Source organism: Rhinolophus ferrumequinum, chromosome 22, assembly GCF_004115265.2.
Source record: "Rhinolophus ferrumequinum isolate MPI-CBG mRhiFer1 chromosome 22, mRhiFer1_v1.p, whole genome shotgun sequence".
Taxonomy (NCBI): Eukaryota; Metazoa; Chordata; class Mammalia; order Chiroptera; family Rhinolophidae; genus Rhinolophus; species Rhinolophus ferrumequinum.
The window spans coordinates 24,493,897-24,521,839 of NC_046305.1; the positions used below are offsets into that span (position 1 = coordinate 24,493,897).

Genomic DNA, 27,943 nt, shown 5'->3' on the forward strand with positions numbered 1-27,943 from the left:
ATATTGGACAAAGAAACCCTTCTGATGCATAGCCAACATGGGATATCTAATACGTTAAAAGTGACCATTGCGGGGGGGTGTATTAATACTTTTCAAGAACTGCTGTAACAAAGTACCACAAACTAGGTGGCTTAAAACAGCAGTAATTTATTCTCTCACCATTCTGGAAGCTAGAAGTCTGAAATCAAGGTGTCAACAGGGTTAGTTCCTTCTGGAAGCTCTGAGGGAGCATCTATTCATGTTTCTCTCCTAGTTTTTGGTGGTTTCCAGCAACCCTTGGTGTTCCTTGGCTTGTAGCTGCATCACTCAGTCTCTGCCTCCATCATCACATGGCCTTCTCCCTGTGCGTCTGTCTGTGTCTTCACACGATCTTAAAAGGACATTGGATTTAGGTCATTGGATTTAGGGCCCACCCTGATCCAGTTTGACCTCATCTGCAAAGTTCCTTTTCTAAATAAGGTGATATTCTGAGGTTCCAGGTGGACATGAATTTTGGAGGAACAGTATTCAGCCCAGTACAAAGGAATAACAAATTAAGTGTGGAGTTGATGATGATAAACCAATTAGCAATGATCGGTGTCCAGCAACCACTCAGAAAATATTTCTGATGAAAAGAAAATCTTCCTCAAGTTCTTGAATTATCTTGATTTTTTTCATTAAAAAAAATCCATTATGTAATAATAACTATGCATTACTAAGGCCCGATAGTGGCTGAGAATCTGTTTATAATAGTAGTTGGTTTGGGTTTGTAAGGCTAAAATATACATCATTTGCCCAAGACTTTCCCAAAACTCAAGACAGAACATCTCCTAAGAATAGTGGACAATAGAGAGGAACTGATTGTGTTACGGTCTGTAAATCTGGTCCCCAAGGCAGAGACGTAGAGTCCCCCCACCCCCTCACCCCCAAGCTTCTCTGAAATAATGAACTCTACTAGGGAGTCTATACAATAAAAATAGTACGAGATCGTCTCAGCAAAACTACGTATCTAAGTAGACGGAAGGGCACAGTGAGAGAGAAGATGTAAGACTGAGACCACTGGTCCCCAACTGGCCAGGGAAGTGAAGCAGAAAGGGAGGGAAGAAGGCCGAGCTATGAGACTCTAGAACTAGAGGCTTGGTAAGCCTATGTATGCTAAGGCTGATGAAGTATGGGCAGCCAATCCACCCTCGCCAAAAATCTTTGCTTAAATGTGTGAAAGTGAGTATTCTAAAATTGAGGTCTTTGCTGACAAATCACATTAAAATTCATCCAAAATTCCCACATATTTCGGTTCTAACCTTAGAATCGCAATAGAAATATGACTATATTCAGGAAAGAAATCTTCCATACCAAAATTCTACCATTTTTTGTATAGCAGGAAATCATGAGTAGGCGAACTTTCCCAAAGCCCCACTCCTGCAGAGCAGCTCACTCAGGGACAGGAAGCCTATGACCCAAGTTCTTAGAAAGGAGACTGTAGGATGCCTGAGCCAGGTGCCTCTACCTGGCTGGGCTCCCTCGTGAGTCCTGCAGGCAGGGGGATTCTCATGAACTGTCTTTGGGGAAAGCAGGATTGAGTCGTGGAGAGAGCCACGTGAGGATCTCAGCTATCAGTCTGGAAAGGCCCAGGAAAAGGCCCTTGGGAGCCTGGCCAGATGGGAGGTCAAAGTAGTGATGCAGTAACCAAGCAGAACCCCGTAATGACAACCTCCACCTTAGTGACCACGGCTAATCTCCACTGCGCTCGTACTATCATATACCGGGAACTTGCTAAGCCCTTTGCAATGTTGACCTCATGCAATCCTCACAACCTTATGAGGAATGTTCTTCTTATCCCATCTGTAGCACAGGGAGGATAATAAAAGCTAAGTTATTATGGAGATTAAATGAATTTACCAAAAGGAATTAGAACAGTTCCCAGTGTATCGTGTTATTTATTGCTTCCTCCTTCCTGTCATCGGGCTCTGAATTTTTTCCATCAGGTTCATCCGTTCTGATCAAGCATTGTTCTTAAGGGATTTTTGGCCATCAGCCCCTGCCTTCAGTGTGACCTTCTCCTGGGAGTAGGACCACCAAAGCAGTACAGCAGTCCTTGAGTCAGAAAGGAGAAATGAAATTCAGATGGGAGAAAATAAAAGAGGGAGAAGAGAATAAGGACGGTAAACTTTTTCCACTTTGTAATTTAGCCAGGGCTCAATCAGTCTTCCGTTGGGGCCCCAACCCCGAGACCGTAGGGCAGCATCTGGAGGTCGAGACTAGACGGGACTAGGTCTGGGAGTTTTGATCCCTCAGACTCCAAACATTCATTTCCTGCCTGGCAGTCTTCAGGCCCCTAATTCTTGCTCTTAACAACCCAATGTGATGTTTCTGAGAGTTTCATTTGGGCCACACATAATGTGAAAATCTCTTCTACGCACTCACCTCACACATCCTCCTCACTGCCTGGCAGGCCCAAGCCTCCTCCTCACACACCACATGTTCATGCATCACACACGACAACCACACGACACATATTCACACACTTAGCCACACATCACACAACACACACACATCATACACTCACACATCACACATAACACATTCTCACACCACTCCTCACACTGTCACACACGACACATACTTCACACATTCACATATCACAATCATACACCACTCATCTCTCACACAGCACACACTGGCACATTCACACTCACACACTCTCATACCCACAGTCACACCCACAACACATCCATTCATTTATTTTCTCTCTCTCCAAGGCAATCAATCCCAGGCCAGGAGCCCCACGAATGCCAGAGCCCAGCAGTAGGGCACTGGGAAGAGCCCTTGAATTTGGGAAGGGTGGAGGCGGATGGGAGCTGAGACCTCTGGTAGCCACTCACTCTAACCAGAGGCCTGAGGCTGTCCACTGACACCTTGGCCCAGCGTGTTGGACGGAGTCATAAGTGCAGTTGCTCTGGGCTGGTGGAGATGCAGATAGGGGTGGGCAGGGCAGGCTGCCTGCCCCCCCACGCGCTTCCTCTGCACCTGCTCTGAGCTGCACATTCAGCTTCCACTGCGGATGTCATTGTTTTGTGTTTTGGAGAGCATGTGACAAATCTGATGTGTGGGGGTCAGTGGGGAGTGTGTACACGGGACCTCTGAAGAGCCTGAAGGCTCTGTTAGCCACATCCTCCCAGAAGAGTATGGGAATAGTTTGAGTCCTCTGTGGGCATAAGAGGCTGCAGAGCCTGCAGATGGGGCCCTGGGAACCGGCCTAGGAAGTAACATTCTGAAATGAACCCTGGGAATCCTCCAATTAATAATAGCCCCACACATCTCCACATTAAAGCATTCTTAAGGCATGGTTTCCGCGGGGTCTCATGAAAGCCGTGTGAGGTAGGCAGGGCGGGGATCATCCCTATTTTATCGATGAGAAAACTGAGGCCCAAAGCTAGAAAGTGCTAAAGCAGGACTAGAACTTAGGTCTCCTGACTAGAACCCAAAGCTCTTTCCATGATACCTTGAGGCTGATGGCCTCAGTATCTCTCTCTTCTCCATCAGTCACTGGGCCATGCCCTTGGACCCTTGAGGTCCTGAAGGGATTGCTCTGCCAGGCTACTGTGGCTGCCAGGCTACTGTGGCCCCCTGCCAGAAACTAGCATCCTAGGGAAATAGTTGGGGGAGATGAAGGGTGGCTGATCTGAGGTGCTGGGCGAGCTGTGGTTAAGACTTCCAGAAAAGTGTTCTGTAGGAGGAAATGCCAGGGATCATCTAGTCCCACCTTCGTTTTCTAGATAAAGAAATCAAGGCTCAAAACCCATACTTAGTATTCCCACGTAGCAGGTGCTAAAAAATATTAGTCATCCTGGCGGGAATGTAAATTGGTACAGCCACTATGGAAAACAGTATGGAGGGTTCTCAAAAAATTAAGAATAGAATTACCATAAGACCCAGCAATCCCTCTCCTGGGTATTTACCCAAAAAAAATCTGAAAACATTTATCCGGAAAGATGCATTCACCCCTATGTTCATTGCAGCATTATTCACAGTAGCCAAGACATGGAAACAACCAAAATGTCCTTCAATAGATGACTGGGTAAAAAAAATGTGGTGAACATACACAACATAGGTGGATCTAGATATTATCATGCTAAGAAAATAAGTCAGACAAAATCAAGAACCATATGACTTCACTCATATTTGGGATATAAGACTGAAAGCAACAAAGGAATAAGACAATCAAACAAAGAAACAAAAACTCATAGACACAGACAATAGTTTTGTGGTTACCAGAGGGTAAGGGGGGAAAGGGGAGGTAGAAGAAGAAAAAGCGGGTGAAATATATGGTGATGGGAGCAGAACTGACTCTGGGTGGTGAACACACAATGCAATATATAGATGATGTATTATAGAGATGTACACTTGAAGCTTATATAATTTTACTAACCAATATCACCCCAATAAATGTAATTAATTAATTAAAAGAATATATTAGTCAAATGAGTTCAAGGGCTAAAACCAGCACCTCCGGCTCAGGCCCAAACTTCTGTCCACATAGCCTTCCTCAGATGGAGAAAATGGTGATGATGCTCTTTTATCCTGAAGACAGGGAAAAAGCAAAGGACTCTGGTTCAGACATCAACAAATACCCATAAATCCTGGGAGGTCCCTCTAGGAAAAAGTGCCCAAAGCAAAGAAATACCATGCATGGTACTTTCTTATAGCCTTTAGGATCTTCCTAGAGGCCCTTTGAACCCTGGTGAACTATTCTTATTCAACACAACATGTTTTCTCAACTGACTTCCGCTGTGGTTTACTGATGTTTTCTTTTTTTTCCTTTCTTTTTAGTCTAAGACTAGTAAGCAAACAAGACAAGTTGTCACTTCCTCATTTTCAAGACTTGCTCCTCTCATGGCCCAGAAATCTCTTTCAATCTCCAGATTGTGACCGATTCCTGGGTGAGCGGTGAGTTTCTGACCCCCTCTCCAGGGGCTTTTGGATGGGACCTTGCTCTTGAAGGAGCCATGGACATCTGGCTTTGGTCACTTTACTTCCTGCCAGGTAAGTGCCATGGGGAAACACCTCACACATATCATGAGGTGTGAATTGGCCACAAGTAGCGGAGTGGTTGGGCGCCTCCAGCTCTTATGTTTCTGGACAGATTTAATTGCAAACCAGTACTAAGGCAGGACATGGATGGAAGCCACATGAGACTCTGCCCACTCCCTGTTAGTGCCTCTCTCTCCACTCCAGACACATCTCCTGTTCCGCTCAGGTGTTGATTCATAAAGGCTAAAGGTATCACATCCCCCAAACATATTAGCCTGTTAATATGGGGTCTTAAAGCAAGTGCCCCCAAAGTTCTTTCTTCTTATCTCTACATCCTCTTTCTTTGGATCTCTTTCACTCCTGATTTTCAACTTTCAACTCTAAATGAAGACTCCCTAATCCATTCAGTAGCCCCAATCCATTTCCCAAGTTACATATCTCAGTTTACAATGGTTTCCTGGACACCCCCACTTCAATCCCACCCAGATCTGAAATACAACATACCTAACACCTTACCTGAAATTCCTCATTGGTCACCATCCAAACCAGTTACTCTCTCTGTCTTAACTGTCTCTGGTATTAGCCACAAAATGCTAGAATTGCTCTTACCACCTCTTTCTGTTTATCCCTAACCACACTTTGACCCGAACAATGGCCAATTCATGTCGTTTCTATAATAGATTTCCATTTACCAGGATGGGAATCAATGGCAGCCTCTACTAGAGACATAACAGAGGGAATGGAACGGAAAAAACACGTGGTCATTTCTTAACTATCTTTCCCACTTCCTCCAACTTGGCCTGCCTGTAGTTCCAGATTAATTTTCCTAAAGCTTGATTCTAATCATAGGATCACCCTTCCACTATCTACTGAATTAAATACAACCTCTCCCTTGTGCTCCCCTTTATCCTCTGAGCTTATCACATTCCTCTGATCTTCCCTAACCTCCAGCTAAACAGGACTTCTCCTTGAACATGAGGTAGACTTCCTGCCACCAGCCCTTGCTCTCTAGGAACATCCTCCACTTACCTTTCACCTCTTATGGGTACTTCAAAGCTCATCTCAACCTTTACCTCATTTCTATACACTTTCCAAAGCCCCCTCTTCTGAACCCCAATAGCTGGTCCCATTCTGCCTTGTATTGTGGCTCAGGGTGTGTCCACCTTATTTTGTTGATTAAATGGTAATCTCCTTGAGGGTCACAATGGATTTTTATTTATACTTGTTCTCTTTGTGATGGCTTGAGCATGGAAGAAAGTCAAATGTTTGTCAAATCAAAGATTGAAGAACCCTAAAAGCCCAAGGGAATGAGTTTTAATGAATGTCAGACTCGGTGAGAGGTAGTAGAATGTACATGAGCATATGAGCACAACGTGAGTACAACCGAATTTAGGTCTCAGAGGGAAGAGGAGGAGTTGGGTGGGAACCGGTTTTGGAAGATAAATTGAGAGTTTTTTTCTTTTTTGTGTTTTTTTTTTTTTTGCCATTGTAAGTTTGAAATACATATTAGATATTCAAATGGAGTGCAAGTTGAGATATCAGGAAGGCAAGTCTGGAGCTCAGAGGTAAAGACAAGACTAGAAATATATGTTTTGGTGAAATCTGTATAGAGTTGGCATTAAACGCCATAGGAGTAAATGAGCTAGTGTGAGAAGAGAGTGAAGGAGGACGGAGAAAGGAACAGGTCCAAGTACCAGGCCCGGGGTTGGCCCAACGCTGACAGTTGGATAGAGAAGGAGAGGTAAGTAAGAAGATTGAAAAGGAACAGCCATTGGGCATGCGGTGTCAGGGAAGCCAAGAGAAGAAAGAGTTTCAAGGATTTGATTCTGACAAATGCTACTGAGAAGCAAGTAAAATGAAGACAAATAAGTGACCATCGAATGTCAGAACAAGGAAAATTTTTGTGACTTTTATTAGAGCAGTTTCAGTGGAATGTTGGAGATAAATCCTGACAGGTGGAGGTAGAAGAGGAATTGGGAGGCATAAAAGCGGATTCAGTGATTTTGGTAACTCGTTTGAGAAAGAGAACAGAGAGGGGCAGCAGTTGAAGGGGAGGTAAAAGTCAACCAACAGGTTGTTAAATGTGGCACCATGGAGCACGTATGTGTATAAGCCAGGGCAACAGTGGAAGTGGAGGAAGCAATGAGGCAGGGAGATAAAAGCCCATAATTACAGAAGAGAAGCTCTAAAGAAGGTGAGCATCATGGACTCAGGATACAGGTAAAGGCCCTGGCTTTTGAGAGGAAGGAGGGCACTCCATTCAGAGGAATGGGACAAAGGGCAGTCAGAAGGCCTGACACACAGCAGCTAGTGTATGCAGAAGTGAGAAATTGAGTAGGATGTTTCTCATCCTTTTCAAAAATACGTGCTTCATCTGATAAACATAAAAGTTTCAAGCCAGCTTCCCTCTTCCAGAGATTCTGCTGTGACTTGAGTTATTGGGTCCTCATCACCACTCCCCACTAAAAAACCATCACCACATGGAATCCAGAGTTTATCTCCAGAGCACTGCCACCAGCCAAGGCCACGTGACCCTTTACCTTATTTTGCATTATGAAAATTATACCTCCGTGTTTAAAAAGTTATTTTTTCCATGTTTCAAACATCTATTTATATCCAATTATATATTGAGGGTGACTTTTTAAACCACAAATCTTCCTCTCCCTTACTATCACCACGGTAAATCAAGTCAACAAATTCGAGATTAATGTCACTTATATAGTAGCTTCTATAAAATACCAACATTAAACAGCTTAGTTCCTTTAGATAGCTTCTTCCACCCCTACGTTTCTTCCCAGAATCATTTAGAATGATGTAATCATGATGCCTAAGGGTAGGACCAGGTTATCTGCATCCTAGGAAGTTCCCCCCACATGAGTCTTACACACATTGTGCATAAGTTCTAAACCAGGAGCTTATGTCTATCTTTTCTCTGTTTGGGAAATCTGGTTTTCCAAGCCTTTGGTGGAGGTTAAAAGCTACTATGAATTCTAAGGAGAGCTGAACTCTCGACATTTTCACCTCACCAATTAGTGCTTCCTTGAGACCAGAGCTCAGCGTACCTATCAGCTTTCCTTGTGCTCCATCCATCCAGCGTTTGCACAACAAGAATGTCTTAGTCAGCTTGGGCTGCTGTAACAAAATGCCATAGACTGCATTGCTTAAACAACAGATGTTTATTTCTCATAGTTCAGGAATCTAGAAGTCCAAGATCAAGGTGCCAGCAGATACAGTTCTTGGTGAGGGCCCTCTTTCTGGCTTGCAGATGGCCACCATCTCCCTGTGTGCTCACCTGGCCTCTTGTGGGCATGGAGAGAATAAGGACACTAAGCCCATTACGAGGACTCCACCCTCATTACCTCATCGGACCCTAATCACCTCCCAAAGGCCCCACGTCCTAATAACATCACATTGGTGGGCTAGAGCCCACCAATACATGGATTTGGGGGGACACAAACATGTAATCTGTAACAGAGGATCTGGGCAAGCCAGGGGTTTACCAGAAGCTCATTCCTGAGAGGAGAGAAGCCGCTGGAGGTGTCTGTGGAGGTGATGACCCCTTGCTGCTCTGTCATACGCCTGCCCATTTTATAGCATCTTGTTCTTTGGAAAGCAACATCCACACCCCTTTCTGGCTGACTTGGTCCAAAAACATTCACATGCTCACTCTCAGGTGCTGGGACTTATACACAGCTATGGGCTGTCTGGACACACGGGGTGATGCCCCCATCCCCTTAATTGGGTCTTTGTCCTTTGCACAGGCCACCCTTCCATTGTCACATTCCAGTCACGAGGCTACCACACAGGTCTCAGTTTCCAGGGGGATTTAAAGCAGTGCTGGGTTATCTGTGTGAGGGTTTACATGCCAGATCTTATGTATCTGGCTGGTGCCTCTGCTTCTCCCTACCACGTTACAACAGCTACACTTCTAGATTGTAACATGCTCCTGAAATGCTTCCTCTCTGGCCCTCTCTATCCTTCTCTCCCACATCTCACACTCTGTTTCTACCTCATCACCCTTATCCACATCCTTCCTTCTCCTGGAACTTCCTCTTCAGTTTTCAATGCTCATCTGGAAGCCTCAAGCCCCACTTCTTTCCTTGACTCTCCTCATTTTGCTAAACTCCTTAGAGCTATTCTTAATGCGTGGTCTATGGATGAATTTCAGGAAGTTGGTGAGCTTTTCTCCACCCTGTGAACATGCCATGTTCTCTCTCACATACCAGCATTTATGGGGAAAGTTCTCACGGCTGGAAGTATCTCTCCTCCTCCACCCAAGTCCTCCAGCCCCACCCCAACACACACATTTCTCCCTAGGAAACCTCGTCCCAGAAATATGCACACACTTATAGGGACCCAAGTGGTCCCTATTGACAACTAAGTTGCCAACTATGATTAATTGACAACTAATCATACCTGGCCATAACTTCTTCTCTAGCTGGCTCAACTGCGTTAGCCTGCCTTCTTCAGCAAAAGTGTTTTGATGCCAGGGATTCATGAACCACATCTTTTGTCCCTCTCTGCTGTGCACCCTCCCCAGCACACACACAATATGCGCATACCCATGCATACACACACAAACTCACATACACTCGTGCTTTTCCTCTGTGCTCCCTACTGCAGTGAAGACAATCAGCATCCCTCAGTCGCCCTCCATGCTCAGTCCCTCAGGTCACAACAGAGACATCACTTCTTCCTGAAAATCTCCCTCAAACTACACCATCCCTCTGCAACAGCTTGGATCAGGTGTCTCTGCTTGTTGCTTCCGAGAAACCCTGGGTGTCTCTTCATGGGATCTATGAGACTGCTGTAGGTGCTGTCCATTTATATTACCCACTAATGGACTCCTTCTGTGAGGGGAGGAATGCCAGCTATCTTACTGTCACATGACAGGCATTCAATAAATGCTCGTTGAATGATTTAACAAATAGAACTGGGGGTGAATGGTTGTTTTGGCTGAAATGGATCTGAGCATAACAAAACTAGCCTGAAAAACCTGTTGCAGCAAAATTGTACCATGCCTCCCAACACCACACTGAAGTCACTTGGGACTTATGTGCTGTTTGGGGTCGCCATGGCATATTCTCTCTCCTTGGACTGAGACTGTAGTTTTGATTATATTCTCAGGGGTTTGAGGTCTGGGTCCTTATGGGTTTGAGTTTGGTGATAAGGCTGCATGTTATGCTCAGGCTTAGGCTGGGGACAGGTCTGCCTGAGACTCAAGTTTGGGCACAGGGATGAACAGAGCTGGACTGAGGATGTAAAAGGGGTGGGGATGGGAAGAGGGCTACAGATGAGAATAGGGCTGAGGCTGAGGGCTGGCTGACGCTTGGGCTGACGCTGGGGATGGGTCTGGATCTAGCGATGGGCATGAGGCTGGCCTGGGGCTGGGATGCAGTTGCGGATGTGGCTGGAGATGAGGTTTCCTATGTATTGACTCCCTCTCCCTGCAGTATCTGGAGCTCTGAAGATACTCCCAGAAGTCAAGCTGGAGGGAATGCTGGGCGGATCCATTACCATCAAGTGCCCACTTCCTGAAACACCCAGGAGGCTATATCTGTGCCGGGAGATAGATAAACCCAGAAGTTGTGTCACCGTGATATCCAACACAAATTTTGTCAGGATGGACTACAAAGACCGAGTCACACTGAAGCCGTGTCCAGATCAGAATCTGTTCCTAGTGGAGGTGAAAGAGCTGACCAAGAGTGACAGCGGAGTCTACGCCTGTGGGGCAGGCAGGAACACAGGTTGGGGCAAGACCCAGCAAGTCACCCTGAATGTCCACAGTGGTAGGTGCCCCACTTGATGGACGCTCAGCCCACCCAAAAAACAGTTCCACTCGGGAAGTCTGGGACAGCTATCAAACTGTAGCAGTCCCCAGTCTCTTAGGCTATCGTTGTATTAGCCAGTCCAGTAATAATTGGGATTTGTATAGCTGAAACCTCATAGAGTCAATTGACTTCATGGTCCACAGAATTTTCTATCCAAACAAGATAGGTGGTATCCTTGTGTCGTATTGAATCCATCCTACCCGGGGCGTGAGGGGGCTGGGGAATTGAGATTCAGGAGAAGCTCTGAGACTGGAGGGAATCGGGAGCAAAGGGACATAATTGTCCTACATAGTTATCCCATGAGAAATATTATGGATAAATATAAAGGAAAAACAGTCATTTCTCAAGCCCCATTTGTAGGCCAAACTTATTACTTTATGATCTGTCCCTTTCCACATTTCTTCTAATCCTGCCTTTCTCTTCTCCACCGACTTCCTCACACATACACGTACTAATTCCGTAGCCTAGAAACCCAGTAGCTTTACAGACACTGTTGACTGGGTTAGGGTGAATTTTTTTCTTTCAGGGCAGCTCCCAGCCCCGTTCTTCTGCTCCTTTTGGTGGACCTTGCCCTCATCCCCTCACTGCCAACTCTCTTGGCTGGGTCAGCTTCAGCTCCTACCACTGTCCCTTCCCCAGCGGGGACAGTCTCCTCCCAGAGCCCACCAGTGTATTCCTCTTGCCTCCAGTAGAGTATGAGCCATTCTGGGAAGAGGAGCCTGTGCCTGAGCCTCCAGCATGGTTTCAGAAATTCCTACACCGGCCGATGCCATGGTTCCAGATGCCTGCACATGCCAGTTCCTTTGAATTCATATCCAAAGGTCAGTTCACCAAAGCTAGTGTAAGAGAGGTAGGGTAAGCGAAGTGGCATTGTGAAAATGGAGGAGGGGGTTTGTGTTCAGTTCATAGGGTGGTTGGCAGATAAGAGCTGGGTCTCAGAGGTGTATTTCCGGGCCTTAGGGGAGGTTACCTCCCTGAGATCTGCCTTCTATTGTGTTCAAGCCCATCCCACAAGCCTGTACACTCGGCATTCGTTGCAGAACTTACATCACCACTAGGTGGCAGCACAAGAAATGAAATTTGTGCTCCATTCACAAAGTCCAGCTCTTTCATGAATGACTGCGGAAACCAAAACTGGACAGACGTATCCCAGCTGGAGGTTATTATGCCTCCTGCTGCCTATAGGGCTGTCTTCCACTTGCTGCCATACAGTGAGTTTAACAACTCTATTTTGCAATAAACAGATTAACGATGATACCTTTACATTTCTATATCATTCTCCTGTTCTAAATGCATTTTGACGTGCAATATTTCCATCTCATCCTCACATTTGCTCTATGGGGTAGGTGCATTAATTAAGCATTGTTTCACTAGAGGACCCTGCTGGGTGCCAAGAGGGATAGTAGAACTGAGCACATTGTAAACTCAAGATGTTGACAGGTGTGGGATGGAGTACATGGCAGAGTAGGAAGTGAACAAGGTTTTCTCCACGCTCAGAGGAGGGCTAGGTCTTCTGCCTGGAAAGTCATGGAAAAGTTTCAGGAGAAAATGGTGGAAAATATTGAAGTAAATATAGATAGAATTTACTAGGTGTAGATGGCACATTAAGAAGGCATTTCAAGCCATGAGGAGTGCAAGGACAAAGGTAGTCGAGATAAAAGAGAAGAGTGTATTCAGGAAAGAGGTGGTGACCCAATCCTGCTGGAGACTACAGGGTGTATATGGAAGGTCACGTTTTCCTGCTGTCTCCTGCAGTAAGCACACCAGCCCAAAAGACGGCGGTCCCTTCAGCACACCACTCCTCCCCCACCACCCCAATCACCCACCGCCCTCGAGTTTCCAGATCATCTCCAGTGGTATCTGCCAAGCCCACAACCCTCCTGCCATCCACCACAACCTCAAAGACCTCAGCACCAGAAGAGCCGCTCAGGCCCCAGACAGCCAGCTACAACCACCAAACCAAGCCTTACAGGCAGAGGTAAGAGGCTTCCACCACCCAGGATACGCTAGAAACCAGGCAAAACAGTCTAGAATTAGAAGATCTACTGAAATCTTCCTGAATCTATCAACCAGACCATTCTTGGCTTTGTCTCTAGAAGGCTACTGTGGAATATACTACCTATGGGTATAGCACACTAACTCTTTAGTCCCCTTAACGTGAATACACTTGTCAATGCCCCAGCAGGTGGTGATCCTGTAGAAGGGAGACCCAAATTTTTCAATCACTCAGCATTCATTTAGATCTGTTTTGATTTGGAAAAACTAAATAAAAATAAAATTAACTATGAAACTATTAACTATTAAAATTACTTTCATATGTTTCCTTTTACTTTTTCTATGTGGCTACTAGGAAAATTAAAATAACATGTGACTCACATATTTCCAATGTACTGCCCTGGTCTAAACGGGGGGTGCAATCCAGGAAAGTGTTTCAATAGACCAGTAGGGGGCAGCATTAGAGCAGGCTCCAAAAAATGCCTATAATAATTGGAAATTATTTTTGTCTAAGCAAAGACAAACATGTTAGTGAGGAAAGGAACCTCCAACATCACTTGGGTTTTATAGATGAGGAAACAGGTCATGAGAGCTAAGTGGTTTCAAATAAAGTGATTCCTGATTCCTAGTTCAGAAAGTTACAACCACCTACTTTACTTGGTGGAGAAGAATTCAAGTCAACTCAGTCAACATTTTCTTACTATCTACCAGGCATTGTGCTATGTCCTAAAGATGTAGAAAAATGAAGACATGCAATATGCAGGTCTTATCTTACTAACTTATGCAAATATGACAGTGACAAGGGTTGTAATCTGTATGAACACAATAACTGACAATAGACAGAGAAAAAAATTGATTCTGGTTTACCATGATTGGGGAAGAAAAGATTTATGTGCTAGCCCTTTATGGAAAGCAAGATTTTAATACGTAGAGAAAATGGAGGGAAGGCCTTCTAGGCAGAGGAAGCACTATGAGAAAAATCATCCTCTTTTCCACAGTTAAAAGAAACTAATCATTTAATATTTGCAATAATCTTATGAGGAGACTGAGGTGCAGAAAGCTAGAAGGGGATCTGACATTTATTGACTGCTGCTTAGGTCAGGTGCATGAAGTTCTTTTTATTCACTATTTGGTTCATCCTTGAACAGATCTGTGAAATAGGTTTTACTAGACCCATTTACTGAGAAATGAGGCTCAGAGAAGTTAGGAGACTGGTTCAAAATCACACAGCCGGTAAAAAGCTGAACCTGCATTTGAACCCAGATTTCCTGACTCCAGAAACAAGGCTCTTTGTGGGGAGGGGTGAAAATTCTGTTAACAAAGGGACAAACTGTCAGCTATGCCCCAAAAGTTGGCCACTCAAGGGTGCTTCCTTAAACCGCCTTCCCTCACTGACCTCTTCCTCCTTTCTCTCTCTCCTTCCCTCCTTAGAGCCTTCAACCATGTCCCAGCGTCCCGGATGGAAGACCAAGGATTTCACATCCTGATTCCCACCATCCTGGGCCTCATCCTGCTGGCACTTTTGGGGCTGGTGGCGAAAAGGGTCATTCAAAGGAGGAAAGGTGAGCTGCTCAGGCTGGGTTAGGGAGATCTGAATGACAAAAAGAGCCCAGAACATTCAGACACCTGCTGGATCTCTCCAGAGCTTTAGATGAGCGGCCTGGGGTGTGGGGAAGAGGGATGGGGATGAATGGTCTGGAAATGAGGAGGAGGAGCGGCCTGGGCCTTTTGGTCTTCAGTGGAGGGCAAGGCTGTGCCTCATACATTCTGAGCATCTACACGTCAGACAGTACCGTGCCCAGGGGAGAAAGGCATACTTTAGTTTCCTAAGACTCGAGGGCAGGGAGAGGGTGGTCATGGTCCTCTGATGCCGTTGTCCTCTTTCCCTGTGGCTTTGCCGAGAAGCTCTCTCCAGGCAGGTCCGCCGGCTGGCCGTGAGGATGAGCGCCCTGGAGGCCTCCCAGCGGCCCCCGTCGCAGCGGCCCCGCGTGTCTCAGCGGTCACGCTCCCAAAACAACGTCTACAGTGCCTGTCCTCGGCGCTCTGGGTGGGCGCAAGCTGCGGGTGAGCAGGGGTGATGGGTGAGCCGGCGGCAAGCGAAGAGGGATACGGATGAGAGGGGAAACACAAGTGAGGAGTGGGGAGGGGGTGGTACAGGTGAGCGAGAGGGTTCGCGGGTGTGGGGGGGGGATAGGTGAGGGAGGGAGACACGAGGGAGCGGGGGTTCGTGAGCGTGGAGTGGCGGGTCCAAGCAGTCAGGCAGGCGAGCTGGAGCGACAGAAGCAGCGCGGGGGCGGAGGCTGCACCGAGAGCCCTGTTCTCGGCGCCTAGTGGAAAGCCAGGGGCTGCAGGCTCCGCTCCTCCTCCCTGGGGCTTTGGGCAGGGCTGGGGGCGGGGCCAGACTCCCGGCCACGCCCTCACCCAGGCCTCACGGTTTCCCTAGGTGAAGGGGAGGCCCCTGTCCCAAGCTCCGAAGCGTCAGCGCCGCCCGCCCCGCCGCAGGTAAGCTCCGCTCCGCCAGGGTTAGGTCGCCACCACCAGACTGGGTGACCCGACTTGGGCGTGGACCGAGGGCAGTAACACCAGCGGCGCGTAGCTCTAGGGCAGCAGCTTTCCCAGCAGTTCTTGGGCGGAGTCGATAACAAGTTTTATCAGTTTCTTCCCTTGATGGTGTGAGTAGACGGACGAGCCAGCAATGTGGTGGATTTAGTTATCTGGCTTTTAGCCTCGCATTTTCATGGGGCAGATGGGTGCTTAGTAGAGGCTGGTAGATGGTAACTCTCCACATACATGAAGGGCTTTCACGTAGTAGAGATTTAATTTCTAGGACCTACGAGGTCTTAAGGGGAGGTCTTATTCACCTGAATATGAGGGAGAACTTTCTAGTAAACTCTCTGCGAGGAGGTGGCTTACCCGTCGCTGAGGGCAGTTACGCCTGGCTTAAAGGGTGACCTGCAGATGTCAGGATGTAGATAGGATTCAATGGCGGGGTGAAGAGGGTTTCTCTTGAAATCTAGAAATGGACATAGGGAATTTGTTTCTATTGATGGCCACTGGCAGGTGGGTAAAAAGCCTTTAAACTATCCATTCACCTTTGTTTTCCCAAATTAAGAAGATAAAAGATTTTATTCTCTAAAGTAGCCCACAGTAGCTAAAACACTATTTCCTCAGGAACCAAGAGAAACTAAGTGTGGCCAATGTCCCTCTTCTTAATTAGGGTGTAGACTGAGCTAATGCAACAGACCCTAAACCACAAGGCTCAAAAGATGAAGTCCTGATTTCCTCCCAAGTAAAGGCAGAGGGACAGAAAGAAGTGGCCTGAGCCACAAAGTCATCCAGGGACTCAAATGTCTTCTGTCTTGTTGCTCCACCATCGTCGGGAGTCGCCTGGTCCATGGTCAATGCTCAGTGTCCAGCACCATGTCTGTATTCCAGCCATAGAGGGAGAAAGAGAAAGCTGCTTCTTTCAGACTATGATTCTGACGGTTCATACATCACTTCCTCTCACATCCCATTGGCCACACCATAGTCATATGGCGACACCTACCTTCAAGGGAGGCTGAGAAATGTACTCCCTGGCTGGGAAATCATGTGCCTTGTTACAAAGGGTAGAGTGGTGCCCAACAAGTGACAGCTTAGCCACAGTCATATCCAGGTTCTTGAGCTTGCCCTCACTCCCCCTGCTAGAGAGGGTTCACAGCAGGTTAGGTAGGTCTAGCAGTACCCATCTGCTCTACCCACTTTACCCTTACACATGCCCTTTCTCTTGAATTGTCCTGTGACCACACATGTCCTCACCTGAGCAGGTAGCTTACTCAGATCTTACCCTTTCTCTCTACTTGAAACTCTCATTTCCACTATTAGGGACAAAAATCTTGATGGAATAAGTTCACTCACAACAAGGTGCATATGATTAATGACTGAATATTTTAGACTTTACAAAGAATATTTTAATTTTTGAAGCCAAATAAATTAATGTCACATGGCAAACAGGCAATGGGAGATAAGTACAAAAAGTAACAGGTCCTTTCAATGAGCAATTCCTATGCTCAGGAGGCCGGACTTCTAGTTCTCAGCACTTGTGTTTAAATATGTGATGGTTTCCACCACAGCCTTCTTGGGTGGATGTTATGATAGTTGTGCCATGTTGGGGTCATGGCTCAGCCCTGTACCCCAAGAACAGACCCATCCTGAAAGCAGACAATTATGAAGTTTCCTTCTTGGGAACAAGAGCACCACTGTGCCCACATGGCCTACTGCCTCCCTCCCCTTCACCACCCAGCCCCTTCCTGGAATGCACTGTCATGCCACATTACAGACTCGCTGAGCCCTTACAGAGGTGCCTGGATTGACTCACCCTGCTTCTGAATCACTCCCTAAGAAGATGCATATTTATTCCACAAGTCACATTATCTAATCCCAGAGGAGAAACTTTTCTGGCAGCTGGGTCTCCTTCAGACTGATGCTTAGCTCTGTGATTTTAATCTGAGCCCCATTTAAGGCATTTCCTGCCCACATTAGATGTTAAGTGTTTTCCAGTTATCTAGGGTGAGGTGTCACCCTGAAAATCCCCAGGATGGGCCAATTATTGGAGCTCAGCCACCTATGTCTTTGCCTTCTAGAAATCAGCAATCATGTATATGCCTTCACCCTCTACCCACTGGAAATCCACCTGGAAAGATACTAAAATCACCCTACCGGGTTCAGTGATGCTTCTTTCTTTGTTCCCAGGTGTCTGAAGCTCCCTGGCCTCATGCCTTGTCTCTGAAGACCAGCTGTGAATATATGAGCTTCTACCACAAGCCTGTTGCCAATATGGAGGACACTGATTCAGATTACGTCAATATCCCCTGCCCAACTCACCCCTCCAACTGCCTCCCTGGGCCCAGACCTTGGTGCCAATGAGCCTTACCTGTCTGTTGCTTTCCAACACCTACTCCATCTGTTTTTGGAACCCTCATTACCTCTCACATCTCACCTCAAGTCTCATTCCTGTCTGTTTGCCCTGAGCTCAGTGCCCTACAGCTATTCTTGCACACCTTTGCAACCCCTTGTTGCTTTCAAGTGGGCTCTGAGGTCATGCAAAGCATTTGTCCCAATGCTACGTGCCTCCTTTCCAAGCAATATAACAGGCTGTGGGATTCACAGACTGTCTTTGATCACAGGGATTTTGCTGCCTTGGCTCTAGTCTACGTGGCAACAGGCTGGAGCGTAGGCATAGCTATTGCTTCTGGAACCCTTCCCTGGCTTGGGCCTCACACCAGTAGAAGGCCCCTGGACTCATGGTGGACTAGGAAGGGGCTGGGTATGAAACACTCCTAACCCTGTCTTTGCCCTGACCTCAAGGCTGGCACTTACCAGTAAGCTGTACTCATCTTGATCCTTTGGTAAGGGCAACTTATTTTGATGTGATGAAGGATTCTAAATTTTCAGCACCACATATATCTCCTTATATCTCTAAACCCTCTTTACTCTAAGTCTCCCTCCCTTGATGCACATAAGGACCCTGACTGCAGCATTTCCCTTTCTTTAGAAATAGTTTTTGTCATCTTTTTATCCTTCTTCCATTGCCTAGCATTGATATTTGTGCACTTGTCTCAATGTTGTTCTATTTTAGCCATCCAAAACCATTACATCTCTCTGCTTTCAAAAATGCTCCTCTTTGCCAATTCTAAGTAATTATAGCAAGGTGGAAAAGGAAAGTGGCCTGGGATTTCTAGAAGGCCGGGTGCTCTGCAATAACACTTATGTCATGGAAGAAGAGACATCCTACCTCCTCCATATACTCTTAAGTGTTCTGAGCAAGGGCATAGACAGACATTGTATCTTTAGCTTGAAGCCAACTGCAACGCTCAACAAGAGCTTGAGACTAGAGAATGCCCAGTCTTGCTGTAAGGAAGAAGGCCTTTCCCAGACTCACAACTAAGTTTCACTGGGCACTTGTGCAGAAATAGAAAGGAAAGGCTACCAGACTTCAGTTCCCTGCCTTTGATTAGCAGGGAATGGCATCACAAATTGGGGAGTCCATCCAAGTACAATGACACCACCAGCAATATCAGCTTGACTCTGTTACCCTCTCAAGCTGCAGATAAGAGGGGAATGAGTGGAATAGAAAGGAGGGAGGGCACCCAAGGGGAAGGGATGATGGAGTGGGGTATGGAGTACAGGCAAGAGATGAAATGTTTAGTGAGCCTGCTTTGTGTTGGGCACTTAACATTTTATATCTTTCATCATTTACATTCCAAACCAGTGTCCCTCACCCCCACCCCAATGTTCTGTTTCTGAAGATAGCATGACAATATGATTTCCATGTCCTGATGTTCAACTTCATATGCCAGCATCCCTCATTGTTCCTCAACATTGAAAGATAGGCAAAAACAAACAAACAGTTTATTAAGCATTTTCTGAGCACCACCCACTGCCCCGTGCAGTTCCAAGGATCCTGGAGGAACAAAGAGAAGCATGGGGCACTGTTCCTGCCGCCTTCACAGAACTTAGTCTCACAAATAAATAAAGCATCAGCAAAAACACTGACAGGATTTAAATAGTTGTAATAAATACGGGAATCTGTTTGATTATTTACAGCATCCAAGGGAACCTTCCATGACTGTCATTGGGGCCACTTAAAGAATAAAGTCTTTGATGATAAGCCTGGACCAAGAACAGGACCTGTGGTCAAGGGTGTGAAGTGCCCAAAGAACAACGCAGGAGGGGACACTCTTTTGAAATGACGCGGAGAGCGAGGAGGGTCTAGGCATTCAGAGCTGGTAGAATTTCTGCATCCAGGTCAAGAGAATGTCTACTTCTCCAAAGGCTTTGATCTGAGCTGCTTCTATGTCCAACTACAAGGAAAGTAGAGGTGAAGTTCTGCCATGTTAGCCTCAAACACAGGTTTCTTTGCCACCCACCATTCCTAGGGCTGGCCTGACTCCACATCGTGAGCAGCGTCACCTTTGCGATGGCCTCTGATGAACTCACCCACCCATCACTTGTCCCCGATCTTTGTGTGTTGTCTGCTTCGAGGAGGAGGAAAATGGGCCAGTGGGTAGCAGCAAGTCAGGAGCAAAGGAAATGCACCTGGAGCCCCTGACAACAAGAACCGTGGAATCCCCGTGCGGGTGGATCTGGTCCACCTTCTGAGTTCAATGTGCAGATGAGGAAACTGAGGCCCAGGTGGCCTCTTTCTTTTGGATGTTATTGCTCTTCATTTATTTTTATACTCATGTATCTGTTCCTTAAAAAAGTGATCAATATCGTGTTTTGGGAAGACGGTTGAGTATGAAATTTGGATATTCTTTGTTGTCTTAAGTAGGGAGAAGGTAATATATTTTCTCACGATTTTTTTTCTCACAAACTAGACGATTTGAACATTATGAAAAATACCATGTATGGGGATGTGTATGGGACGGGAATGTTACAGAGGTTGTCTCTCTTCTTTCTCTCTCACTTCTGACTCCAATTCCCCAGCTCAAGTACCCACAAGCTCTCTCATAGGGAAAATCCCCCATAGTAAAATCTAGCATTTTAATTTGAAAACTGGCAGGAAAATAGACCACGTAGCTTGTGGTGCTTGTGCAAAGTATATGCTCGTTCATGTAAAAATACCTGTGCTCCTGCTAAGTCAAGTGGCTTTGGGGCAAGCCTGGTGGAGTCACCAGCACTGCATCTTGCGTTAGGTCTCTGAGGCATCGTCTTATGACAGTTCAAGCAAGCCCTCCGCTCCTGGCCTTGATTACCTGTTTAAATGCTCCCCGGTACAGCAGAAAGCACTTGTGTGCGCTCTCACTGATGGAAAACATCTCATGTTCCTGCTGGATAACAGGAAAAAAAAGTTTCCAAGTGTTGGGTAGGAGCCGAGGCAAGCCCCTTCCCACTCCTTCCTAGTGATGCCAGAGGGATTCCCAAGGCCTAAGAGGACAGTGATGAGCCCAGAGCCTCAAGGTAGCCAATGCCGAACTCCTACTGTGTGACGGGGGCAGCCGCTGAGTCTCACAGAAGTCTTGCCAGATGGGGGTGATCATCCCATTTTATACATATGTAGGAGGAGCACTGAATCCCAGAGAGGATGAGCACCTTGCAAAGCATCAACCAGCTGGTTAGAAGAGAGCTGGACTTGAACCCAGAACGGCTGGTGTCCAGAGTCTATGCTCTTTTCCATGCAAGTTATGATGCCCTCTTGTGAAATAAAGGCCAGGACCAAAAAAGGGGAGGAGAGTCCTCTCAAAACACAGTTTCCCATGGGCCCCAGTCCCAGCTTTGTTCTACTCACGCTGGGTTGCAGTTTTGACACGATGACAATAAAATTATTGGCCAGAGTAGAGAATGACTTCAGGATCCCGAATTCAGCTGCCTTCTCATAGTAGTTTTTGAAAACAGTATTCAAGTAGAACTTCAGCAGGGCACGGATGAAATAACAGCTTTCAGCATCCTGGGGAGGGTCTGGGTCACCTCGGAGCGGAGGCGTCTGCCCACCCCAGCCCTGGATACACAACCCACTGTCGCCAAAGCAAGATAAGCACAGCAGAGGCAGGGACCTTCCAGGAGATGTTGGTAAACAGTAGATCTGAAGGAGCCTTAGGAGGCAGGGAGAGCAGCACCTTTGACTTACAGGAAGAACCACAGACTGAGAGAAGAGGACTTGCCCAGGGTCACACAGCCAGTCAGTGGCAGACACAAGCCTAGTTCCTAGGACTCCTGTCTCTCCATCTGCTTAATATTCTTTCTTCTACACCCCATGACCTCTCTAATAGCCATGGGAAGTGATGGACCCTGAAGAGCACCCAGAACTTGGTGGTTGACAGTTGGTGGGGAAAAGAACTAAAAAGAGAAGAAATGAGGAAGAAAACAAAAATCCTTAAACACAGGGATTGCATTCTAGCCCCCTCAAGGACCACAGAGTGAAGCTCCGCGTCTTCAGGAATCGGGGCTCAGTACGTGTGTGCTCACTGACTGACTAGATGGTTGATGAGAAGACAGGAATGGGTGAGAAACAAGGGATGGAAATGGAAGAGCCCCAAGCAGATGCCTATTGGGCCTACACAGCAAAAGAGAAACATAGATTGATGGCATCTCTGGCTAAATGGGGACAGAAATGTAAGGGCTAATTTACAACCCGCCCGTGCCACCACACACACTGCCCACATAGCCCAGATCCTGGGTGGTGACCCCACGCATTGACTTCTCTGGCTCACTGTCCAGCCCTGTGCTGTGTAGGCCCAGCCTCCCCAGACAACCCTTCACCCCCACCACCCACAGGCCAGCCGCACGAGGGAGGCATTGTCCCTCCAGAGGCCGGATTACCGAGATGTTCTGCAGAACCTCCCCCCGCAGCAGCCGGATGCTTGTGATGTTATCCAGAGCTTGCTTTGGGAACAGAAAGAAAAAAAAGTCTCCAGGTTAAGGGGAGCCATAGAAATCAACCTTGCAAATACATGCTGCTTTCCCAGAACCTAAATCTAGACAGTCTGTGAAATCTCAGAGGCCAGAGGGGGCTCCCAGGAAGGGCTGGGCTGAGCTGGCCTCTGGGGTGGAGATATAGGTTTCAGCCACACAAAATCACTAAGTTTAGTCCCCAGGGACAGATGGAATCCCGGGAGTTCTTAGAGCCTTGATCAGGGACCTGTTTGATTCCTTTAGTCATTTGAGACAGGAGGAAGTAAGCCTATTTGGCTTAAGAACCCTTGGGAGCAGGATTTTACCTGCTTATTCCATGGGAGTGGGGGCGCTGCCTCTCTGGTGTTTGAAGTTTCCCCTGCAGCCCAGCCATTCATTCCAGTTCTTGGATTTAGAGTCAAAGAATCATTGAGAGGAAGGAGCTTTTGGGCTCCTCTGTCCCACCTCCACAATGTGCAAATAAGGAAACTGATGGGGGTGGGGTGGTGCGTACCAGTTGGTTTCAAGGTCAAGATCACACATAGGTGTCCTGTGCCCAGTGGTTACTCCCTCCACAGGCCATCACATGAGCTCCCTCTTTCCTGCTTTGCATCTGGATTGTCCTTTAAGGAGCATTTGTGAGGACACATACTGGAATACTATCAGGCCCAGGAGAAATCCACAGTCCGATTTCACAAGCTGCCCACCTCAGCATTAACCATTTTTTCTACCTTGAAGCCAAGGTGGAAACAGACTAGGAGGAGCAAGCAGTAGGTAAAAACTCCGGTGGTCAGGACTCAAAGGATTTCCCACGACTTCACATTAGTGGAGTCTCATGTCCCCCTGAGACACAGCTGAAGCCCAGATGAATACGTTCTCTTCTTTATTCCTCTTGGGCTCTGTTTATTTTCCCATAGATGACCACATCGTTCTGAATCTCAATTTCCTCGTATATCAGAGGAAATATGGGCTTGTGATGCCTCTGACTTCACAAAATTATTATGTAGGAAAATGATGAGTAAGCTACAAAGGGCTCCATAATCATAAAATGTTATCCTCCCCCCACAGTAACCCCCACAGGTGGGTCCAGAGCATCACTTCACTCACCACAATGTCCTTCACGGCCCGGAAGGCCTCCCACAGGTCCTGGAAAACTACCCCCTCCACTCGGCAGGGCCCAAATTGGAATTTTTGGCTCTGGACCCCTGGCCCCCAGCTCCAGACAAGCAGGATGAGACTCAGGCAAGGGAGGACAGCCTTCTGTATGGGACAGCCCATCTGCAATAAAGAAAGGACTGGGAAGATCCTGCTGGAAGAAAGGGAGGCAGCCCACTGAAGCAGGCCCTTTGTACCAGGAGTGATATACCCAAAATAATGCTTGTTGGCTCTGCCTTGGCCAGCCTTGGGACACAAAGAGGGGAAACCTGAGACTAGGGTGGGTTCTCAGTGCTAGAATATTGCAAACATGTGGCCTTGCTGCAGTGCACTGGGGTGGGGCGAGGGTCTTTCTGCCCCTCATCGCATTTCCGCTGTGCTCGCTGTCTCTCTATCTGCCCACCCCACCACGACCATCCACGTCACACACGCCCGACACCTCCTTCCTTACTCCATTATAGTTCTCTCTAGCCAACAACCTGCCAGTCAGAATTTGACCAAGGAGAGTGGAGAAATGGGGGGTAATAGTGTGCCAGGGAATGTGTATAGGGAGCCCAAACTCCGGACGGTAGTGCTTGACTAGGAATTTGCTTCTCTGAGGTCTGCCCTTAAGTCACCACGCACACTGGGCAGGTCTTTTTCTCTTCCCCCAGGAGAAGGTCATCTCTGACTTCTCATCACAAGGGATCTGAGGGATAGATCCTGGCCCAGAGGGAGGGGCACAGACGGTAGGTTAGGTTCACACACTCTCTGCCACCTCAACTGAAGACTCACTTTTGCCTCTAAGTATTAACTTTTCAGGTAACTGAACAAGAGGGAGGAATAACATTTCTGGATGAATCACCTTTAAAGACTTCCACTAAGGTGCCACCTGGGAATGAAGGTGTGAGGAGGCCCCAGGCTAGAGGAAGATGACCCATTTTCTATGTATCATAACTATTCAGAAAATTCCTTCTCCCTGCCTTTTTCGTTTTTGCTTTTCTTCTTTCCTTTCCTCCCTCCAGTTCTCCCTCTCTCCCTTTCTTTCTTACTTCCTTCCACAACCATTTAAGGGCCTTTCTTGTTCCAGGCACTGGTCTCCTACCTAAATACACTCAGTCTTCCACCCCTACACTAGGAAGGAAGACAAGAGAAGACTTGCTTCTGGAATGACTGCCAACATATGGGCAAAGAAGTGGGGCTCAGCACCAACACCCAACATCCTCCGTCACGTCTGTCTGAGCTTCAGTGTCTCCCTCAAGGTCCTTCCAGTCTCCTCTTTCAAACTCCACAGGCTTTGCAGCCTGTCTTGAAAATTCATCTCTGGGCCTCATAGTCCCTCTGTACTTTCTTCCATTCAGACTAAATTCTTCTCGGTGTTAAACCGGAGAAAGCAGCCCCTCACCCACATTTATATCTTATCCTTACGTACGCACGCACTGAAAAAGTTGCTTCCTGCCACCTCCCAACCCCATTGCCCAATGAGATAGCAGTCTATTGCTTCAAAGCAAAGCACTCAGGAATTCCCTCATCACTCACCTCAGAGCCTGGAAGTGATGCTTGAGGGTGGCTGTTTGGAGGTGGCCAGCTCCTGTTACAGAGGGAAAGTCGGGCACCCTCACCGCTCACCAATCAGGAGTGTAACTATGGCCAGAAAGTTCCTGTCCCAGCTGTGGAAATCGTTTCAAAAGTAAAGGTATGTAGGCCAGCAAGGCTTTGGGGAGATTCATATATATGGGGGCTGGGGGGAGGAGTGGAGGAAGAAGGGGGGTGAAGAGGGGAAATTGGTCATGCTTTCCTACAGAATTACTTCACTGCCTAGTCACCCTTCACTTTAAGATAATGGGGCAATGGAGAAAGCAGCCCCTGAGGTGAGGTAAGACCTGGGTCTGAGTTTCGGCTTTGTTACTGGCTGGGCAACTAAGGGCAAGTCTCCTAGGTACCCTGAGCCTCAGTTTCTGTATTCTGTATCAATAAAATTAAAACAAAGAAAAAAAATCTGTCTTACCTCCCTCAGAGGCAGGTGTAAAAAGCAAAGGACAGAGGTGCTTTGTAAACTCTATACACATGTACAAGTAAATATGTACATTATACTGTGCAGAGTACACCAGTCTCCTTACTGCCCAAATCATTCAGTAATTATGCCCTATTAATGAGGGGACAGTAACCCAGAGGCTAAGGAGAGCCCGTAAGTACTTCTTTAATCGATCAGGGACAGGAATTTTAGGAGAGTTTGCTGATATTCAGTCACCAAGTTTATAATCACTCAACCAAAATACTCGTATGCCCCCACTCTTAGGTTCATGTTTGTGCATGGCCAGGTCTGGAAAGCTGGGGCCCCGGTGTCCTGTGGGCTCGCCTTTGCCTGTGCCACTTCGCCTGGGATCACCCAGGGGGCGCAGCAATGTGGCATGTCAGGAAGGAGCCTCAGTGCCGTCAAGAAACCTGACCGTCTGTCCAGCTTGCAAGGTGGTACACGGTGCAGTGTTCCCTAAGCGTGTTCCATGGAACCTGGTCCTGAGGAATGCTTGTCTGCAAGACACTCCACGAAACAAGATTTCAGTCAGTAAATCAGAGAAGCCTGGCCTGTGCCAGTCCTGCTGGGACATACTGCTCCGGAGAATACTAAAGACTCTGACAAGTCCTGTCAGGGCAGGGCGGGGACTCGTGCCTAGCTTTGTTTAACCCAGCATTTCCCATGAGTATTTGACCATGGCCCTCAGAAATATTTGGGAAACACTAGACTTTGAATCAAGGATTGACAAACTCCAGGCCAATAATAAGCTAAGAATGGCTTAGCCCCGTGACCTAAGAATGGTTTTTATATTTTTTAATCATTAAAACAAAATCAAAAGAAGAACAATATTTTGTGACACGTGAAAAGTTTGTGAAATGCAAATTTCAGTGTCCATAAACAAAGTTTTATTGGGACACAGTTATGCCCATTTGTTTACATATTGTCTGGGCTGCTTTTGTGCTTCAGTAACAGGGATGAGTAGTTGTGGCTGAGACTGTGGCCCACAAAGCCTATAATATCTACTCTCTGCCCCTTTCTAGGGACAGGTTGCTGAGCCCTGATCTAAATTACCTCCCTACAGAAACATTCTAAGAGTCTCCTAAACCTGGTTCCAGGCAAGAGACATAGGAGTAGGAAGGTGCTGTGAGGAGCAGGATAACTTTCTCCAGTTCAGTGCAGAAGGAAGAACAGGGGACACTTCCGAATCTCTCCAGGTGGCAGACCCTTCCCAAACTCTCTAGCACCAGCTCCCCTTCCCTCTACCCCACACACAATTGTTGTTTGTTTCCTTAAGAAGACACAATGCTTGCTGTTCTCCCCAGCCAGCACCCTGGTCTGCTGCTGCTGCCTCTATAAGGACCAAGGCTTGAGTCCTTTTCTCCTGGAGGACCTGAGTCTTTCCCTCTAGACCTAGGGAGGGACCCACATCACACATGTTTGTTTTTTTTTTTTTTTCCTTTAGGATCTAGGGCATTACTAAAAACTATGGGAAGAACTACTATGGGAAGGAGATGTCAAGAGGCATTGATGAGACAGAAAAGAAGACAAAGTAAGAGTGCTGGGGCAACAGATGAGGGGAGGCAGAAAAGGGCTGGAAACACTAGACAGCTGAGGCAGGAAGCTGAGAGGAAATGTGAACCCCCAGGGCAGCTGCAATCCTAGATGACTGTCTGCTGATAGGCACGAGGGATGCGCTGTGACAGGGCAGGCTGGAACAGAGGCATGAGGTCATAGGTATAGCTCAGTAGGCTCCAGGATATCCACCTGGGGTCATGAGTAGCTCGTTCTGTCTAAGGAAGGATTAATTTAACATGGACTTTCCAGGCAAACACATGCCTACATCTCAGGCTTGGCAGAGTTTATCACAGCACAATGACCTGGGAAAGGAGGCTAAGGAGGGAACTCGAGTTGAGAACTTTACCCAACATCAACTAAGATTGCTGATTATGAGTATAAGCTTTGCATGCAGGCAAACCTGGGTTCAAAGTGTGATTGAGCCACCTACATGCCCTCTCAGCCTTAGTTTCCTCATCTGTAAAACTGAGCCTTCATCGGGCTGCAAGGACACACTGACATACATAGAATCTTGCTACTCAAAGTGTGGCCCATGGGCCAGCAATATCTGAGAACTCATTAGAAATACAGGATCTCAAACCCTTCCCCCAAACTACTGAACCAGAAAGTGTGTTTTAAGAAACTCCCAAGATTGATTTTTAGGTAAATTAAAATTTGAGAAACACCTACATAAACAAATGAAGGACTTAACCCAGTGTCTTCCATGTGATGAATATTTAACAATCGAAAGCTTCAAGTGAAAGGGTAAAGGACTGGAGCAGTGATTCTCAATAGGGCAATTTTGCCCCCAGGGGACATTTGACAGTGTCTGGTGACATTTTTGGCTGTCATAACTGGGGAGGGGTTGGGGGTGGAATGGAGATGCTACTGGCACATAGGCCGTGGGATGCTGCTAAACTATAGTGCATAGGATGGCCCCTCACCACAAAGAATTATGTGCCCCCCAAAGCCAATAGTGCTGAGGCTTAGAAATCCCGGACTAAAGGAAAGTTGTAGCTGTGGGAAAAGA

General features: G+C 47.0%; 2 protein-coding genes across 3 annotated transcripts; one reads left to right on the forward strand and one right to left on the reverse strand.

Annotated features, from left to right (window-relative positions):
- Positions 1-4,828: 4,828 nt before the first annotated feature.
- On the forward strand, positions 4,829-17,981 carry FCMR (Fc mu receptor). 2 transcript variants are annotated; one of them, XM_033094025.1, is made up of 8 exons: positions 4,829-5,022; positions 10,464-10,799; positions 11,531-11,662; positions 12,597-12,819; positions 14,268-14,398; positions 14,742-14,900; positions 15,280-15,338; positions 17,568-17,981. In XM_033094025.1, exons 1-8 carry the CDS (start codon positions 4,986-4,988, stop codon positions 17,739-17,741), a joined length of 1,251 nt encoding a protein of 416 aa, XP_032949916.1. In that variant the 5' UTR covers positions 4,829-4,985; the 3' UTR covers positions 17,742-17,981. The 2 variants fall into 2 exon arrangements, with proteins under 2 accessions (XP_032949916.1, XP_032949917.1); XM_033094026.1 differs by having other exon boundaries at positions 11,534-11,662.
- Positions 17,982-19,065: 1,084 nt separating this feature from the next.
- IL24 (interleukin 24) lies at positions 19,066-24,914 on the reverse strand. Its single transcript, XM_033094027.1, has 6 exons — positions 24,882-24,914; positions 23,316-23,486; positions 22,137-22,199; positions 21,106-21,264; positions 20,573-20,647; positions 19,066-19,678 (listed from the first exon to the last, which is right to left on the reverse strand). The coding sequence occupies exons 2-6, from the start codon at positions 23,484-23,486 to the stop codon at positions 19,595-19,597; spliced, it is 552 nt and encodes a 183-aa protein (XP_032949918.1). The 5' UTR covers positions 24,882-24,914; the 3' UTR covers positions 19,066-19,594.
- Positions 24,915-27,943: the final 3,029 nt, after the last annotated feature.

What these genes read in the sequence shown, in the direction of transcription:
- IL24 (XM_033094027.1), bottom strand. Translation starts at nt 23,486, where the DNA reads ATGGGCTGTCCCATACAGAAGGCTGTCCTCCCTTGCCTGAGTCTCATC. An exon ending in GGGCCGTGAAGGACATTGTG is followed by an intron (nt 22,200 to 23,315) that starts GTGAGTGAAGTG and finishes CTGTTCCCAAAG; the next exon opens with CAAGCTCTGGATAACATCAC. An exon ending in AGGTTCTGCAGAACATCTCG is followed by an intron (nt 21,265 to 22,136) that starts GTAATCCGGCCT and finishes GACCCTCCCCAG; the next exon opens with GATGCTGAAAGCTGTTATTT.
- FCMR (XM_033094025.1), top strand. Translation starts at nt 4,986, where the DNA reads ATGGACATCTGGCTTTGGTCACTTTACTTCCTGCCAG. An exon ending in CACCCTGAATGTCCACAGTG is followed by an intron (nt 10,800 to 11,530) that starts GTAGGTGCCCCA and finishes TCTTGCCTCCAG; the next exon opens with TAGAGTATGAGCCATTCTGG. An exon ending in TGGGTGGGCGCAAGCTGCGG is followed by an intron (nt 14,901 to 15,279) that starts GTGAGCAGGGGT and finishes CGGTTTCCCTAG; the next exon opens with GTGAAGGGGAGGCCCCTGTC.